This window comes from Serinus canaria, chromosome 24 (assembly GCF_022539315.1).
Source record: "Serinus canaria isolate serCan28SL12 chromosome 24, serCan2020, whole genome shotgun sequence".
NCBI lineage: Eukaryota > Metazoa > Chordata > Aves > Passeriformes > Fringillidae > Serinus > Serinus canaria.
Window position 1 is genome coordinate 2549165 of NC_066337.1, and position 18416 is coordinate 2567580.

The window sequence follows — 18416 nt, forward strand, 5'->3', positions numbered from 1 at the left end:
CACCTCGAGCAATCAAATGAGACATCCTTATCACTTATGAAAATAATATTTAATGTGATAATTTTTATTTAGGTTGTTTTAAAGGGGGCCTCTGGGGGTTCTGAGCCTCAGATATTCTTTTTATTGGACAAAGGGTAGAATAATTTAAGGTTTTTGTTTCAAGGAGCTTTTCTGTGTGGGCATGTGGGTGTCATGCTCTTCATGCTGGGTTGTGGTGTGGACAGATGTGTGTGGTTTGGGAGTCCTGAACTGGAGAGAAGCCTATTTTATTTCTGGTGTTGTGAAATAGGGAGCAGCAGTTGGCATGGGCAAGGAGCTGAAGTAACAGGAGTGTGTTTAATCCCAAACTGGGTCCAAGGGGCCCAGATGCTGCTCAGAGCAGGAGGTGAGCTTGATGTGGGGAATCAGAGGAGCGTGGCTACAGCATGGAAAACCTTCCTTGATCTGGAGATCAAGGAAGGAGATTTCTCCTCCAAACTGAAGAGTTTTCCTTATTAAATTTGCTTCTAGAGCCATTTCCACGTGGGTTTAGGTGCACAAGGGGAAGAGGTTTGTTGGGGCTGTCCTGCAGAGATCAGCCCCCCAGGAGCAGGTGCCCCTCTTCCTTTAGGGCCAGGCAGGTGGGACACAGGGTGGGGGTGTGTGAATCCCTCCCACCACCGTGCAGGTGGGGAAACTGAGTCACAGCATGGCTGCAGCTGCTCCAGGAGAGATTCACCCCCTTTCCCAGAGGGGAAGAACTTTGGGGGGGATTGCAAGGGTGCTGTGGGGGTGTGTGGGTGATGGATCAGGGGTGTGAACACTGAAGGGGAAATGTGGGGGGGTGCAGATGCCCAGGGGATGTGGGGGCTGGATGCCAGGGAGTTTGGGGGGATGCAGATGGAGGGGGGAAGTTTGGGGGCTGCAGCTGCCAACAGTGAGGGGGAGGAGGGTGCTGAGGGAGGGGGAGTGCATATCCCGGTGGAGTGAGGGGGCTGCAGGTGCCCGGCGGGGGCAGTTTGGGGATGTGGATGCCGGGGGGCAGTCGGGGACTGCGGGTGCCGGGGGTGCGGATGCCGGGGGTGCAGATATTGGGGGTGTAGCTGCCGGGGGGTGCTCGGGGTGTCTTTGCCGCTGGGGTGAGGGGGTGCGGGTGCCGGCAGGGTGCGGGTGCCGGCGCGGGGGGGCCCCGCAGCCAATGAGTGCTGTGCGGGGGCGGCTGCGTGCGCGGCCGGCGGCGTGTTGCAGCCGGGCGGCGTGTGCGGGCCGGAGCGGCGGGCACGCAGCGCCTGTCCTCGCACCTGCAACCCCTTCCGACCCCCTTCCCCCCCCTTTTTTTTTTCTTTTTGGGTTTTTCCCCCTCCCCCACCCTTCGGTGCTTTTTTTTCCTTTTTTTTTTTTTTTTTCCCTTCCTTTTTCCTTTCCCCCCCGCCCCTCTTCCTGCGCTTTGCTCCGGGAAAACGCTGGATTTTAAACCTTTCCCCGCCCGGCAGTGAGTGGGGAAGGAGAAGGAAAACATGGCCCAGGCCAAAATGCACCACCCCGTCTCTTGGGTGATCTTCGCCGGGATGGCCGCGCTCCTCCTCTCCCAAGGTAGGGAACGCCGCGGGGGACGCAGCCCGGGCGGGCGGAGGATGCGCGGTCCCACAGCAGCACCCTCCGAGGGGGCTGGGGGATGAGAATCCCCCTCAGAGTGGGGACGAGGATCCCTCCAGAGCGTGGACAGAGCTGGGAAAGGGTCCCCAGCCCGCCGTGAAGTTGCGGGGGATGCGGATGCGGGTGCGGCGCAGGAATTCCCGGCGCACCGGGCTGGCGGCGGGGGGGACACCTCTCCCCTGGCGTCCTGATGGTTTTTGCGGGCGCAGAAGGACTCTGCCATCCCAGCACAATTCTGACAGGATCGATGATCTGACAGGCTGGGGGATGGGGGTGCACAGCGGGGGCCGGGGTTCCTCCGTGCTTCCCCCACGCCTTTGCTTTCCCAGCAAGGTCGTCCGAAAAACTCGGTGCAGCCCCGCTCCCGCCGGGCTGGGAGTTGGGAAGTCCCGGTCCAGCCTGTCCCGGATCAGCACGGCTGCCTCCCCCCAGCCGGGGGACGGTGCTTGGAGGGGAGGGGTGGGCTGTGCAAGGGAAAAAAAAGAGCAAAAAGCGACGGGGAAAGGAGGGGGGAAGAGGCGGCAGGAGCCAGCCCCATCTGGCCGGGAGCGCCGAGCTTGTCAGCTCGCGTTAGGCTCCTCTCAGCCATCTGGAGGGGCTGTGGGAGCGGGGTTTCCTCCATGGGAGGAGAGGATGGAGCCGCATCCTGCCCCGGGCCGCCGCGGGAGCTCGGGATGCGCCAGGGGGATGCTGCTGCGCCGAGCGCGGGGGGCGCCTGGACCGGGGCTCCGGGGCGGGATGCGGGCACTTCCCGGGGAAATGGATGCACCCCGGGGGGGATGCAGGCGCTCCTTGGAGCAGGGATGCACCCCAGGGGCGGTGCGAGTATTCCTGAGCGAGACGGATGCACCCGGGGGGAATGCGGGGTCTCCTGAGGATGGATGCATCCGGGGGGATGAATGCACCTCCCTCTGCACAGCCGGATCCTGCTACCTCTGCTGCTCCCAGGTGCCCACCGAAGGCTGGGAATGTCCAAAGCAGCCCAGACTCGTCCCCCGTGTGCCGAGGCGCGCTGCAGCAGGAGCCGGGCGGGCTCTGGAAGCCCAGCGGGTGTGGGGCTGGGGGCTGCGGGGTGGGCAGGGATGGTCACTGGGTGTCTCCCACCTCAAACTTCTCTCTGCTGGGCAAGCCGGGCCCGCTCCTGCGGGGGGACAGCCCCCCGTGCCGTATCGACCGGTACAGGCTGCTTAGCATGCACATCACACGGTGCCGAGGCATCGCTCCTCTTCGCCTTCCTCCCGCTCTCCTTCTCGCAGGGCTGCTGCTGCCCGCCTGGCATTCCTGCATCCCCGGGGCTTCCCCGGCTGCCACCTCTGCAGGGAGCCCGGGCGAGGTGTGAAGGGCCGGGGCTTCCCAGGAGAGGGATGAAGCTGCACCTTCCCTCCTCACTTCTCCTGCTCAGAATTTAGGCTTCATTTGTTTTATTGTTGCATTATTTTATTATTTTTTAAGGCTTGCTTTGGGGCTCCTGACTTGGCTTCCTTGCAGTCTTATTCCATGCCTCTGGTCATCCTTCCTGCTTCCTCTCCCTGCTCCTATCAAAGCTTCCAGATCAAAAAGTAGTTGGTTTTTTATTTCTTTATTTTATTATTTTTATAACTCCTTATTAAATGCAGAGCAGTGGGGAGGAATGTGCTGACTCCCTAAGTCCCAAATCCCCCAGTTCCCCGCCTTTCAGGAATCTGATGTGGGTGCCAGAAGTCCCTGAGTCACTCCTGGAGTGAGGGAAAGCAAGGAGCCACGTTACTCCATGGTCTGGGGAGGACCCAGGGCAGAGCTGTGGGGAACTGGGTGAAATACTGCCCGGGGCAGCCTTTGGCAGCAAAAAGTTGGGGCATTTTTTGGGCTGGGAGTTGTTGCATTGTTGGAGAGAAGGAGTCCCCTTGGGAGTTTTTTCTTGCATAATTTTATATAAGAGTCACTTAAAAAACTCCTCAAACACACCCTATAAATAATTTTGTATTTTAGCCCGAACTTTTAAAGAGAGTTTTAAGAAATTTGGCTTCATTCAAGCCCAAGATAATATTTAGGTTTGTATGCAGTGCTGGAAATCAGCAGTAATGTGCTTCTGCTTCATGAATTCTTCTGCTAATCACAGTAGTTTTTGGAATGCATAAGTTTTCCCCTTTGTTTGGTGTCTAGAAGTGGAGCTGGCTTGTGTTTGAAAACATGAAAATAATTGTCATGCAGGAAAACTGTGATTGGCACAAACCTCCCCCAGATATCTCCGGAGATGTGTGCTGCCCTCTGCAGCGGCTCCTCCTCCTCTGGGTCATCTCCCTATTTCCAGCCAAACAAACAATAAGAAAAGTGGTTTGTGAGTGTGCTTGAAAGGAAAGTGGATCATGAAGTGGGATAATTCAGAGGCGTTTGACCACCTGCATTTGTGCAAACACCTGCGGGTCCCCCAAGATTTACAGATTTACTTTTGTAGAAATTGTGTAGATTTGCTGGATTTGTGGAATTGTGGGAGCTGTTGAGGCCTGTGTCCCTCAGGAAGGAGTTCCCTGAGCCCTGGAATGTCCAGGGTGGCTGGACACCAAGGGAGCTGTTGGGTTCTGGAGAGAGAGGCTGGGGCATTTCTTGGGTGCTGCATCCCCTTGGGAAGGAGCTGCAGGTGTCCATTGCATCCACTCACAAGAAAGATGGAGCCAGAAAATGTCCAGCCACAACTTGGGAAAGGAGAAGGAAACAGGCGAGGTTGCAGAGGGCTGGGATAGCCCCCGGCTTCGGGAAGTGAGTGTCAATTTGGCAACACAGCTCTCTTTGTGTTTGCTCTGTGTCTTCTGTCTGATTTTTAAATAGCAGCAATGGAAATCCAAAATATCCTCACACAGGGCCCAGGCAGCAGAGTTCTCCCTTCCCCCTTCCCCTGGCTCAAAGCAAAGGGGTGTCCTCACCTGTGCCCCATGTCCTTGACCCAGAGCCCACCTGGATTTCTTAAGGAAGAGGCAAAAATCTCACCCAGCACTCAGGAGTGGAAGAGACAGGGAAACTCTTCACTCAGCCACGCATAAAAGGATTAACCAGGCTAAAAGGTCATAGAAGATTTAGCTGGGCCTTTAGCATCAGTAAGCCAAGAATTATGGGAATTTGATTTACAAATTAGCATAAAGACCTTATTCTAATAAGCATACAAGCTGAAATAGGTATGTAAAATAATAGCATGTGTCAACATCCTACACAGAGTGTTCCTCATCCGAAAGAATTATTCGCTCGTTCGATGTGGCTGGGATGCAGATAATTCCCAAAGTGAGACAGGCTGTGCTGGTGTGTGATGGAAAGGCTGGATCTGACCCAGAGACACATCCACAGGGAGGAGGGGCTGGGTGCTTCCCTTTAGGAAGGGCAGGATTTGGAATCTGGGTTGGGGCTATGAAAAAAAAAAATGCTATCCCCAAAAAATGCTACCTCCAAAAAAATGTTATCCCAAAAATATGCTGTCCTCAAAAAATGCTGCCCCCCAAAAATGCTGTGCCCAAAAAATGCTATTCCCAAAATCCTGTGAGAATTTCTCCTGGTGAAGGGGTGAGGGGAAACCTCCTGCTGTCCCCAAAAAATGTTGCCCCCAAAAAATGCTATAATCAAAAAATGCTGTGCTCAAAAAATGCTACTCCTAAAATCCTGTGAGAATTTTCTCTCAGTGGAAGGGTGAGGGGAAACTCCTACCCCCAAAAAATGCTACCCCCAAAAAATTCTGTTCCCAAAATCTACTACCCAAAAAAAAATGCAATCCCCACAAAATGTCTTGCCCACAAAATGCTGCCCCCAAAAAATGTTATCCCCAAAAAATGCTACAACCAAAAAATGCTGTGCCCAAAAAAATGCTACTCCTAAAATCCTGTAAGAATTTTCTCTCAGTGTAAAGGGTGAGGGGAAACCTCCTGCTACCCCCAAAAAATGCTGCCCCCAAAAACTGCTGTCCCCAAAATCCTGTGAGAATTTCCTCTCAGTGGAGGGGTGAGGGGAAGCCTCCTGGCAGCTCGTGCAGGAGGTAATTGCACTAATGAATGTGTAGAAGAAAAATTACGTGTATCGACATCTTTTTGTGAATGCTCGGATTTATTGGTCCTCAGGAAAAATATTAGGTGTGGTTAATAGTTATCATACAGGTCAATAAAATGTGATATTCACCCCAACAGCAGAAAATAGCTTTTTAATAGGTAATAACAGTAATAATCAATACCTACATGATTAGATAACCCAGTTCTACGCAGTACATAAAAGGAGGGGAACGCACTCTGCCTGCCCGCTGGCTGGGTTTGGAGCGTGGCTGAACATCTGTCATTGCTGTGGATTCCCAGCAGGGCTGAGGAGGTATCAGCACCTCTGGAAATCAGGAACCACGTGGGATTCACATTTCAAAGATGCATCAGAGCAAGCAGGAACCTGAGAAGACCTTTGGAAAGCAAAGCAGAGCGCTGTGCAAAACGCTGGAGGCGCCCAAAATGCTGGAAAGGGGGTGGGATTTTGGTTTGGGTGGTGGAGTTTCAGGTGGGTTTTCCAAGTGTGTTGTCATCTGATTGAAGGGGTTCCATGCTGTTGTCTCCTCATCACAAAAGTTTCACACCTTCCTGTGGTTTCTTGAGGGCAGCTCCTCAGGGCACTGACTCTTTCTTCTTCAGTAGAAACTGAGTCCAGTTCCTTCCCAACCACCCACCCCACTCTTCTATAGCTCTCTTCTTCTCCTTGGTCACAGCTGTGACCTGTTAAAGTCAGGCCTGCTCCTAATCTTTGATAATTGGCCCAGCAGCACTCCTCAGGGTAAGATTACTTTCTACACTGTCTTTATTTCCTTATATTCTATCCCACTACACAAGTGTGGATTTCTGCTGCTTCCCTGGGAGCCTCCCTGTGCTGAGCTGGTTACACAGCAGTGATTGGCAGGATACAAGGAGGAGTAAAGTTGTTGTAGTTGCTCTACGCTGTGGTTGTGGAGAGATCTCCACCACAACAGCTGGAGATCAAAATGATAAAAAAATCAAAGTGAAATGGAAACTCCATTGTGTGTAATGAATTCCCTCAGGGCACAAGAGCAGGAGATGGAGCAGGTTTGTGTAGTAGCTACACCAGGTTTAGGAGCCCCACTGGTGGACTGGAGATGTGTGAGCTCCTGTAAGCACCGACACGAATTTCAGGACGTGCAGTTGTTTCCTGGCCATGAAGCACACGTGAGCAAGGTGCCTGTGGCCACCCACAGTGGGTATGTGAGGAGGAAAAGGTTGTTCATCTCAGGTGTTCGTGGCAGGGGTTTGGAGCTGCAGCTTGGCCTTGCAGTTGAGCTCTTGGTTTCAAACAGGGGCCAAAATGAGCACAGGTGTCAGATTTGGGGACTCTGTGGAAGCCCAGGCTGGTGTCCAGCTGGTCTCTCTTTCCCACATTTGGGATGAGCCTCGTGGGTCAGAAGGAGATAAATATGAATTTGATAAGCAGAGAGGATCAGGTGGGAGCTGGGAGCTTGAAAAACCTCCTCTGGTAAATCTGAACCTCTGAGCCACCCTAGGGACTGTCCCTCTGTGCAGGACTGAGGCTGCAGCCACTTTTGGGATGTCCCTGTGTTTAGAAAAGCCACTCTTCCTTTCTCCACACAGGAATTTTGACCAGCTCAATAACCCTGGCTGGTGGTTTTTCCATCTTCCTTTAACCTACTCCTGAGACGAGTGCATTCGATATTAGAAGTGTCTGCTTTGTGTATTTTTCTTGCAGTTTTCACTTAAAAATACCTATATTGTGATTTCCTCCCCCATTTTATTTTTTCCCCAGGGGGAAGAAATTGATCAGTTGACAGATCTGGGTCAGGTTAGTGAGCAGGGCTGGCTGTTTTCTGTGATAAACCAGGAGTGGATGGGGAGAGCTCTTCCCAGGAAGCTCCAGTCAGACAGGGGAGGTGAACTTCAGCCTTCCTCAGCCTGGGAAACACCCCCTGAGGAGCAAATATTTGGCCATGGGGATCAGAAAAAGACCTTAATTTGTGTTTGTTTTTGCTTCCCAAACTTCAGTAGGGGCAAAAAAGGGCAAAACTTTCCTTGCTTGTTCTCCAGTTGAAGGAACAAGAGCTTTAAAGAGGGGAAATGAGATTTTCTAAGCATTACAGTCATTCTCCTTTGATGGGCAGTGACAAATTTCCCATTAGACTCAGCAGGACCCAAACCTGATCCATCTCTGATGTTCATGGCAAAAGCCTGGAGCTCTGACTTGGACTTGGAGCTGAGCTCTTGGTTTCAAACAGGAGCCAAAACAAGCAAGGTGCCAGATTTGGGGATTTTGTAGTGGAAGTCCAAGCCATGCTTCTGTCGTCTGTTGCCAGCCAGCACCCACACCTTGGCACGTGGGCTTTTCATGCCTTTAGAAGCTTTTATAGGAAATAAAACAGGCTGGGAGAGCTGGGGGTGTTCACCTGGAGAGGAGAAGGCTCCAGGGAGAGCTCAGAGCCCCTGCCAGGACCTGAAGGGGCTCCAGGAGAGCTGGAGAGGGACTGGGGACAAGGGATGGAGGGACAGGAGCACAGGGAATGGCTCCCACTGCCAGAGGGCAGGGATGGATGGGATATTGGGAATTAGGAATTGTTCCCTGTGAGGGTGGGCAGGCCTGGCACAGGGTGCCCAGAGAAATTGTGGCTTCTTCATCCCTGGAAGTGTCCCAGGCCAGGCTGGATGGGGCTTGGAGCCACCTGGGATAGTGGAAGGTGTCCCTGTCCATGGCAGGGGGTTGGAATAAGAGGCTCTTTAAGGTCCCTTCCCAACCCGAGCTATTCTGGGATACTACAAAAAACAGGATCACAAAGAGTGACCCCTTTGTCACTGAATCCCTTGGGGCACCCCAATCCCTGCATCCTGCAGGAATTGCATCCCAGCACATCTGGAGCTGTGGCTGGCAGCTGGGAGGAGCAGCCACCTCCCTCCTCCTCCTCCTCTCCCCCCCCCTTGCTCGTGGTCAGTGATAAATCAGAGGTGCTGCCTTGCTGGGCTCTGGTCTCTGCTGCCAGGAGGCACAGCACGGATTTTTGATGTGCTCAACAGTTAATATGTCTAAAGCTGAAAGCTGTTGTAAATTAATTGACCTCTTGGCCCCCTTGTCCCGTTGACTGTTCCCACTAAAGACAGTGGTTGGTTCTTGGCATTCTTGCCCCCCTCCTCCACCTCCCAGTGATGCTCTGCTTGCTAATCAGGGCAGTCAAAAAAAGGAGCCTCGACTCTGAAATGCTTCAGAGGAGCTGCATGGGCAGGTCAGGATTCTGGGCAGCACTGTGCCTGAATTCCTGGAGGTCAGAGTATTCCCTTTAAAGCTCTGCTGGCAGCTGGCATGGAACCCTCTGTCTTCCCACGGGATAGTGGGGATGGAGGTGCTGCCAGACTGAAAAGTCCCAGCACAGCCCCAAGGACCCTCTGGAGGTGGATGGAAAAGTCACCTCTGTGCCCTGGGGGAGCTGTGGCTCACACCAGGTGGTGGGTCTGGCTTGGAAGGAGGATCAGGGCAGGTTCTCATCAGGGATTTTTTGGAAATTACAGAAAAAGATCCAAGAACAGTCTGGGTTGAAAAGCAGCTTAAATCTCATTCCTGTGGTAATCACATACCCTCTGAACAGAGAGAGACATAGCTGTCCCAGGATTTTCGTGAGAAGCTGTGAGAAAGCTCAGAGAAAGAATTAAAACAATTATTATCTCTCTTTCTGTAACTCTTGTTTATAGATATGATTCTCCAGAGTGTGCTATTCATAGTTCACCAACAGGAGGGAGACGGTTCCTGAAGGCCAAGCAGCTCTTAGGTCCACCATTGTTTCCATAAGAACTGTGGGTTTCTAAATAAAGTGCTTTTAGTGCCTTCTGATGATGGAGTCTCTGTCTCACCTTTGGCTGTCCCCAGGACCCCTTTGGTGACACATTCCACCCCTGTCATGGCAGGGACACCTCCCACTGTCCCAGGCTGCTCCAACCCCATCCAACCCAGCCTTGAGGGGATGGTGCATTTTCCTTGCACACTGCTGATCCTGGAAACCCTGATTTAGCTTGGAAAGGAGCTTGGAAAACCACAAATGCTCAGTCCATGGGGCTGGTTCGTGTCCTCCAGTGACTCATGGTGGGAGAGAGCAGCTGCTAAGGAGTGGGAAATGCCACAGGAAATTGTGTAATATTAGAAATGAAGCAGAATGCTTCAGGTTTTTCTAATTCCAAAATGAAATAATAATAAAAAAAAGAACAATCACAAAATCCCAGTGAAAGTAAATTCTGGGAAAGGGAAGGATTGATTTTTGAAGCATTTTCTTCGGAGCTTGCTGAGGCTTTATGTACAAAGTTGTGAAGTGATTTAAAAAAAAAAAAAAATAAAAAGAGCTCCAAAGGCCGTGTTCCAGCAGTATCAAAGAGCCTGGAGTCTCCAGCCTTGTTCCATTTTGTATTGTTATTTCTTCAAAACAGATCCTTTGCTAATGTTTCCATTTTACTAGAAACAGAATTCTTGATTTAAAGGACTGGTTTGAAAGCCAAACCTGACCCGCCCCACTGGAAGCGTGACAGGCCCACAGAGCAAAGCAAGGTTCATTAATGCCACAATATTCTCTTTCTTTTTTTGGTGTTTGGGGCTTTTTTCCCCTCTTAGAGGAGTTATCTGGTGAATAGCACTTGGTTCCTGGCTTGGTTTGGGTGTTTTTAGCTTTTATTCCCTTTCTACAGGACAGATGGTATTTAGAGATCAGAGGGTGCCTCCGTTAGAGTTTTACTTTTCCAAAGTCAATTCCCAAAGCCAGCACTGGGGTTTTTGATAGCGGGCCAAGGCGCAGGAGAGCGGCAGGGCTGGCTGGCACAGGGTGAATTTGGATTTAGGATGAGTGACATCTCTCTTAATGAAGCCCTTTTTGGAACAAAGCTGGCGAGGAGCAGGATCCGTGATCCATTAGAGGCCGGGGTAGTGGCAGAGCCAAAACTGCCTTGTCACTGGAGACAACAGGAAAAAAACGTGTATTATTTATTGTTTACTTTTTGTGCAGCTTTTCTGCACGTCAATGCTTCCCATTGTATGTTTTGGGCTTCAAAACCTGACACCACATTAGAAACCATCTCCAAAGCCCCCAAATAATGCATAAACTATGATTATTCCTTCTGATCCACTTGTGTTTATGTAAATGGCTGGAAAAGCGTTTTTCAGCTTATTTCAGAAGCTTAAGGGATTCATAGCAAGCCTATTATTGAAAAATCAGAAAGTGAAAAGCAACTTCTGAGACAAGGAATTAGCAACTCAATGGCAGCGCTGGTGCTGTGGGGTCTGGCTGGACCACAGATGGGAATTCCCTTGGGATTCCAAAATCCAGCAGGTTGGTGGGCCTCGAGGGGAGAGGGGACTCAGAGGAGTTTTGGGGTCAATCCAAAGGGATGAGGGGGCTGCAGGGGGAGCTGGGGCACACACCGTTGGTGCTGCTGGGGCTGGTGGTCTGCACTTTGGGGGATGAAGCCCCCAGGCACTTGGGAGAAAATCCTGGCTCCGTGTCCTTGTGTCCATGGGTGGGAAGGGGCTGGCAGTGCCATCCTGGCTCCGTGCAAACCTTTTCCCTCTGTCCCAGAGAGGTGGGACCAGATGCAGATTCTCTTTGGGCTCCATCCCGTTCCAACCAGCCCTGCAGCATCTCATCCCTCCTCTCCTGCTGCTTTTCTTTCCCTGGTTTGGTCCCTTTCCCCCTTCCTTATGTTAATTTCCCACCTGAGCACCAAGTACTTTATAAATAGCAAATCTGAAATGAATTTCCTAGCAGCAATCATTATCTCCCTCGACAGCCATTAAACATTCACACAAGCAGAGCAAAATGACAAAGGGGATTGATTTTTACAGTATGTTGGGGGGAGGTAGGAGAAAGGAAATATGTTGACAAGGCTTTTTTTTTTTCCTTATTTTCCCCCCTCTCTCCATTCTCCCCTCCCTTCCACATCCTCTGTCTTGGTGGGAATCAAAATCACCCTTTTGGAGATTGGGCTGGGAGGGGATGGGAGACAGCGAAGTTGGAAATAAATAACAATAAATTTTTAAAAAAAGGAGGAAAAAAAGGCAGCAAGTTCTTCTTCCAGCAGCAAGCTCTGTTCCCTTCCTCTGCAGCCCTGGAAGCCTCGCTCCAATCCGCTGGCCACGTACAACTGCTAAACACGAAGCTGGTTCCGTGGCCTGGCTGTGGAGATGAATATGTCAGAGCTAATGCCTGTGAAGATGGAGGGGTGGGCTGCAGGGAATGGGGGGGCCCAATCTGGGAGCCTGCTCAGCAGAATAAATGTGTTGATGCAATCGTTGGGAGCGGGCGAGCCGCGGCCGAATGAGGCACTGTAGCTGAAAATTTAACTTTGATTTCAATTTTCATATTTGTCAGCAATAATTAGATTCAAGAAATGTTTTTGCCGCTGTTCTAAAATACTAATAAGTAGGAGCCTTTGTAGTATGGCTAATGGAGTCTTTTTTTTTCCTAGTGGGCTAGAAAAATTCCATTAAAGGGAAAAGTCACACTGTATTACTGTGCTTCAGCATGCAGTGACTTTGCTGCCACAGGAATATCTGTGCTGGGAAACAGTGCCCTTGCTTCCCAGTGCAGGGATGATGCTGAGACTGGTTCCTGTGGCTGGGATTGGCTGGGCAGGGACTAGGCAGGGCCAGAGGAGACCCCCCACATCAAACTGGGCTGGGGATGATGCTCCAAGGGCTTTGGGAAGCCTTTGGACTGGGGTGATATTCCAGGGGCTCTCATCCAGCAGGCTTTGGCAAATTGTTTTGGTGTTGCAATTTCCCTTTGGGTTTGAAGCCTTGGCTCAATGAGGAATTTCCCCTTGCTGGCTCTGCCAAAGGCAGAAGGGCCCTTCTACCCCTCCCCAGCCTGCAGGGTGGATTTCCTGGGCAGCACGTGCCAGGTTTTATCCCAGAGAGACACCAGCAAGGAAAGGGATATTAAATTTGCTGGCGATATGCAGAGCAAATGGGGAAGCTCTAAGTTGTGTCATTCTCAAGTTACTTCAGCCTATTAAGCAAACAAAAGCACTTGTGGAGTGAGAAATGGAAATGGCCAACGTGGCCCGATTAATCCTGGAAGTACAATTCCATTAATAAGCCAGCTTTTAATAGGTGGCTCTTTCCAGGAGCTGCTGGGACGAAGAATTGATGTATTCACTGTAATTGTATTGCAACTAATAGGATCAGAAGAAAATTGTATGGAGAACTTATTCCTTTGCCACCATATTCCAATCAGTTGAAATAATTCAGGAGGGCCCGGCATGGTAATGAGACTTAAATCTAAACATGGATATTTTAAATTTTAGTGTGTGGGGGGTTGGCTTGTGCTTTTGCTTCCCCATAGATTGGGCAGAAATAAAAGCAGTTCAGAGAGTGCTGGAGGAAATGGGGATCCCAATCCCAGTGGAAATGCTCCACGGCTGGGTGCTGGGGCTGCTGTCTCAGCTGGGTGATGGGATGTGGCTGCTGGTGCAGAGCTGTGCCAGCTCAGCCTCTCTCCTGAATGCTAAGGGGGTGTCTGGATGCCAGGGATGGGACTGCCCCCTTGGCATCTCACCCAGAGCCTTTTGTTCTGCCATTGGCAGCGAGAGGAGCCTTCCCCCTCTGCAGTCGCTGTGGTTCACTGGCAGAGCTCATTAACGAGCCTCAGGTCCTCCCTCCATTCATCCCCCATTTATTCCCACCTCCATCTGCAGGCTCTGATGGTTTGCTGATCCTTTCTTCCCAAGGAACTCCTGCAAAAACCCACCTTCTGCTTTAGGGAGCAATTGCACCTTCCTGGCTGTGGCTCTGGGCCCCTGTGGCTGCAGAGAGGGATTTGGCCTTTAATCCATGAGTGTCTCTCCAAGGGACCCTGGAAGAGAAGAACTGTGCAAAGCCCAGGCAGGCTGGGTGGCTCAGCACATCCAAGGTGATGCACAGAAGTGCCCCAGGATGCAGATTTCCACAGTATCAGTGGCATTGTGGAATGATGCACATTAAAGCAAGGGAAATACCAATTTGGGAGCTGCCTGACCCAGAATCTGTGTGGCCTGTGATTACTGGAGCTGTGGCTCTGCCATGAGAAGTTTGCAATCACTTTTTGTCTGTTCATCACTGGTTCAGGGCTGTTTGGTTTTCACTCCTCCTCCCTATTTGTATGCATGCTCTGACCCTGCTTTGGTAACAGGCTAGAGAGTAAATAGAAAGGGGAGGGGAAAAAAAAGGCAAGGAAAAAAAAAAAGCCAAGGCACAGTTCAGCTCAAATCCCCAAGGAAACAGATGTGATTGCCTTCCAGAAATGGCTCCAATAAGGCCAGAAAGGAATATTGCTTTTATAGCTTTTGGGATATAAAACATTTAGAAAATGTGATTGACTGGCAGTGCCTAATTTATCATTTACCCATTTCTCTCTCCACCCAAACACAGCAGTGTCCTCAGACGGACTCATTTCCACCTTTTTTGGGCTTTGTGCCTCTTTCCTGTGTGTGACACACGTGCAAACCCATGTGTCCTTGCACGCTGAGCTGTGTGCACACACTGGCACGTGTTCCCCCACGCTCCTGGCTCCTTGTCCCTGTGCCTGTGTCATGGATTTATCATCGTTCTGCTAAGCACTCAAACTCCTGTGGCTATTTATAATTAATGCTCAGAAACCTGCCAATCCATTTAATGACACCAGGAGGTCACGGCCTCCCTTATAGCTTCCCATTAATCATCATTAGAACAGTTCTGGGTTTTTTACGTTCTTTTAAAATGTTAATTCACCTTTATAATGCTCCTTTCAGCTCTGACTGTAAAGGGATACTCTGTAGTCACTCCAGACTGTCTTGCAAGTGTGTGCAGGTGAAAGGCTCAGTGGGACAATTGCACTTGATAAAGTCTCTTGGATGTCTCCCGCTGGAATGAATTACACTCACAAACTCTGCCAGATGGGATTTCTCCACTGCCCTCTGCCGCCGGCTCCTCGCAGCGGTGCTGGCACAGCTCCCTCCCTGCTGGCTCCATCCCGCCGAGCCCTCACCGCTCCTCCCTCCTGAACCACGGGATCAGAGAACCCTGGAGTGGCTTGGGTTGCAAGGGACCTTAAAAATCCTCCAGTTCCATGTTCCAATCCTCTAGTTCCAAGACATGCCAAAATCTGTCTTGGTTTCCAAAGACAGGTGCCTGCTAAGGAGGCACCATTTCCCCTGAAATGGAAAATGTAAACCCCCTCCCTCCAAATTGTTATAAATTTGAAATTAAGGGGCTCTCAGGCAAAAAATATGGGAGCAGGGAATAACAGTACTTTATTAGGGAAGAAAATAAAAAGATAAAATAAGCAATGCAGTGAACTAAACCAACACTGACAGAGTCAGAACTTAACCTGACACCCTGTGGGTCGGGGTGCTGGCAGCAGTCCCACTGGAATTATGGCTCAGCCCTCCTGCAGTGCCAGGGATGGTTCCCCATGTGGAATAATCTTGTCCATGCTGGCACAGAGCTGGCTAAGGCCACATCTGCTCTGCCAGGCTGTGCTCGGGCACACCTTCGCTGGGCAGGTTTTGCAGATCCGAGGTCGGCTCATGCACAGTTTGGCTTCATGGGTTGTGAAGTCTTGGTTTGGGTAGAGCATCCAACTCATCCCTTGTGAAGGTTAACAAAAATCCCAAAAATCCCAATTCCCAGAGAGCAGGGCTGCTCCCATTGGCCAGTCCATCGTTTTCCTGCCAGTGCCCTGGGAGCCCCCAGCCCTTTTTGTGTGTCCCAAAGCACCCCCTGCCATGGTCACAGCAAGGGCATCCGCAGAGATGTCAAGAGGCAGCTTGGAGGAAGGAGAACTCCGGGTGCAATCTGGTACCTTTGGCAAGCAGCAGCTCCTCTTCAGTAGCCCCCTCCTGGCTTGTGGTTGGAAGCAATCATCCCTCTCCAAAGTCAATCTGTGCTTGCCACCAATGGGAATGGCTCCAAAGCAGTGCAATCTGATCCAGACTGGGGTGTTGATCCTTTTGGGAGCAGTTCCACGGCCCCATGTGAGCTGTGGGGACTTCTCACAGCTCTGGGTGCCAGAGCTGCAGAGCCTCCCATGATTTCTGCTCCGTGCTCATCCAAGAGGGGAGAAGGCAGCACGGACACCCGGTTCCTTTGGTGGGAAGCATGCACAGCCCTACGTGTGCTCAAGGAGGCAAAGATTCATGCTGGCCTCTCTTTTTGGGTGAAACAGGATCACTCCTGCTCCTTTGGAGACTTCTGGTCTGGGTGAGAGCCGAGCCCAGGCCCGTTTCTCTGAGTAAATACGCCAGCAGCATTTGGCTTAATGAACTGTGGCTTTTAATAAATGGCTCTTATCTTGCTGAAGTGCTGCTAAATTGTCAGGATTTAAAATTAGCCTAATAGATTTGTGGGCGATGTTTTATTCACTGGTTAGTTGGAAAGAGACGGAGGGGGAGAGAGATGGCTCCACCCAGTCCTCCCTGAATTATACACGAGTTATTTATTTGTTTGGGCCGAAGGGGAAATGTTCTGGATTAATGTGCAATGCCTCAGCACCTGACTTAATGAGAATTTAGAGACCTATCCCAAACTGATAGTCTCCCATTAATCACTCGGTGGCCCCTCTGCTTTGCTGTCCCTGGGATGTATTTTTCATGGTGGTGGTTGGGTTATGGTACCCACTGCTGCTTGCCAGGAAAAATGGATGGGGATGGACAAGGGAAGGTTTTGGGTGCTGTGGTGGCTTCCAGGACAACTTCTTGCAGCTTTGCTCAGTGTTGAGTTGAAGTAGAGCTCATAGATCTCTGTCTACACCACACCTACCTGTGCAACTTGAGTTCTTGAGCATGAAGCTGAAGTTGCTCAGCTTGTGATACATCCCATGAACTTCCATGAGCCACTTTGCCTGTATTTCTTTTGGCAATGCTGAGCTGGTTAGGATCCTGTTGACAGTTTGGAGACATATGGAGAGTCAAGGCAGAACAGTGTCTTATAATAGAGTAAAATGGGATCTGGTTGGGATGAAAGATGCCAGGGAAATGTCAATCACTATCATTATCCTAACAAACTGCTGTACCTGCAGAGATAATAATAATATTTAGCAATTATATAGCACCTAACAAGCTCAAACAGCACAGGCTTCAGCTAATTAAATCTCCCAAGACTTCCTTTGGGTGGGTGATTTCCTTAGAGCATGGACCAGCTTCTCAGAGTATTTTGTGAGAAGTTAAGGCACTTCTTCCCCATTTCACAGGTAGGGAAAGGTGGTCCTGCTGAAATCCATGCAGTGAGGGTGGTGGGGTCAGTCCTGGCACTGGGTTGGGCTGTTTGCTCCATCAGGAGGTGTTGGGTGGCCTTGACTTGATCACCCTGATGGGCAAAGTTGTTTGGATGCATTGATGTGCTTGTCCTTGTCCTTTTTGGGATTAGGGAGAGTTTGGGTGCTGGACACCCAAATGAGGACTCCACCAGCACCCCTTGGTGAAGCTGTGGTGTTGGTCCAGATGGTTTTCAGGGCTGGACAGTCAGAGGGTGTTTTCTCCTGTGTCTGCCTGCTTTGCTGGGCTGCTGCTCTTTCCCTCCTGGTTCATCATTCCCCATCCCATCTCGACCAGGCTGCATCCTCAGAAACCCTTCTGGAGGGTGGCACACCAACCAGCATCCCTGGCTTGGCTGGGCCATCCAAGATCCCAATGACGGGAAGCAAGACTTGGAACATTTCCCCATTTGTGGTGCTCTCACCTCGCCCTTCCTGGCAAGCAGCAGGTGAATCCTGCCTGGATCCAGCCAGGCTCCCTGGCCCCTGCCCAGTGTGTGCTCCTGCAGCCCAGGGAGCCCCTGGTGTCCCTGTAACTTTGTGAAGGTCAGCGTCGGTGTCTGAAGTGGTAGCAGTACGTGATGCACAGTGTCAGCCATAAAGGAAATGTTGTATATAAAAGATAAGTTTTTTTCTTTTCTTGTGGCAGAGGAACAAGGCGCCGGGTTCATTTAGCATTCATAAAGTCTTGCTTTGGAAACGCCTTTAAGTACTGCTGAGGGAGACTTGAAGGAGCATGTTTGAGAGTCAAATGCACATCTCCTTGGGCTCTCCTTTCATCTGCTTTAAAAAACACAATCTTTTTTTTAATCTTTTTTTTTCCCCCTCTGTAAAAATACTAATCTTCTCCAACAGCAGCAGACACCCAGGGTGCAGGCGCTCGGCAATTAGTTCAGTGAACAGAATAAGTGAGGAGCAGAGGGAAGGGGGGACTCAGCCAAGGACCGGAGGACGCTGAAATCCTGCCTGCTAATGAGGAGGCAGCGCAGGATGGGGCCTGGGTAATTCAGGTGCTGAGTCACAGCACCCACACGTGCTGTGCACTCGGGTGGCAACGAGGCCTCTGTCATCCTCTGGGCCCACCAGGGAATTTGGGTCTTGAGCTGGGGAAGAGTCCAAGGGGATGAGGTGAGGATGAGTTTGGCTTGATTTACAGCCTGGCAAGAGTAGTCCCGACCCCAAGCAGGTCACGAGTAGCTGTTGGGAGAAACATGTGGAGGTTTTGGCGTGATTCCTCCTTGGACTCTTGGCCAACACATGGAGTGGAGTGGAGAGTCTGTTCTCCAGAGGCTGGGCTTTCCCTCACAGAGAGTCATCCTCTTGGAGTTTGTGTCAGCATGGAAATTCAGTGCATGATTCCTGTTCCCCTCGCAGGAGCTGAGGCAGAAGGAGAGAGACAAAAGCAACAAGGGTTTTCATCATCCAGACTTCTTCAGATTGTGAAGAGCCAACTTCTTGGGAAGTGTCAGATGGGCAGAAGCTCAGCTCAGCCCCTTCTTTTGGCCAAAACTTTCCTTGTCCTTGAAATCTCTCTCCT

At 50.9% G+C, this 18416-nt stretch overlaps 1 protein-coding gene across 1 annotated transcript in view; it reads left to right on the forward strand.

Annotated features, from left to right (window-relative positions):
• The first annotated feature begins 1409 nt into the window (after positions 1–1409).
• LOC103823630 (protein CEPU-1) overlaps positions 1410–18416 on the forward strand; it is a 357359-nt gene continuing 340352 nt past the window's right edge. Inside the window, exon 1 of the mRNA XM_050983513.1 lies at positions 1410–1572. Coding sequence (XP_050839470.1) covers positions 1497–1572 — 76 coding nt within the window. The 5' untranslated portion in view covers positions 1410–1496. The remainder of the gene's footprint in view (positions 1573–18416) is intronic.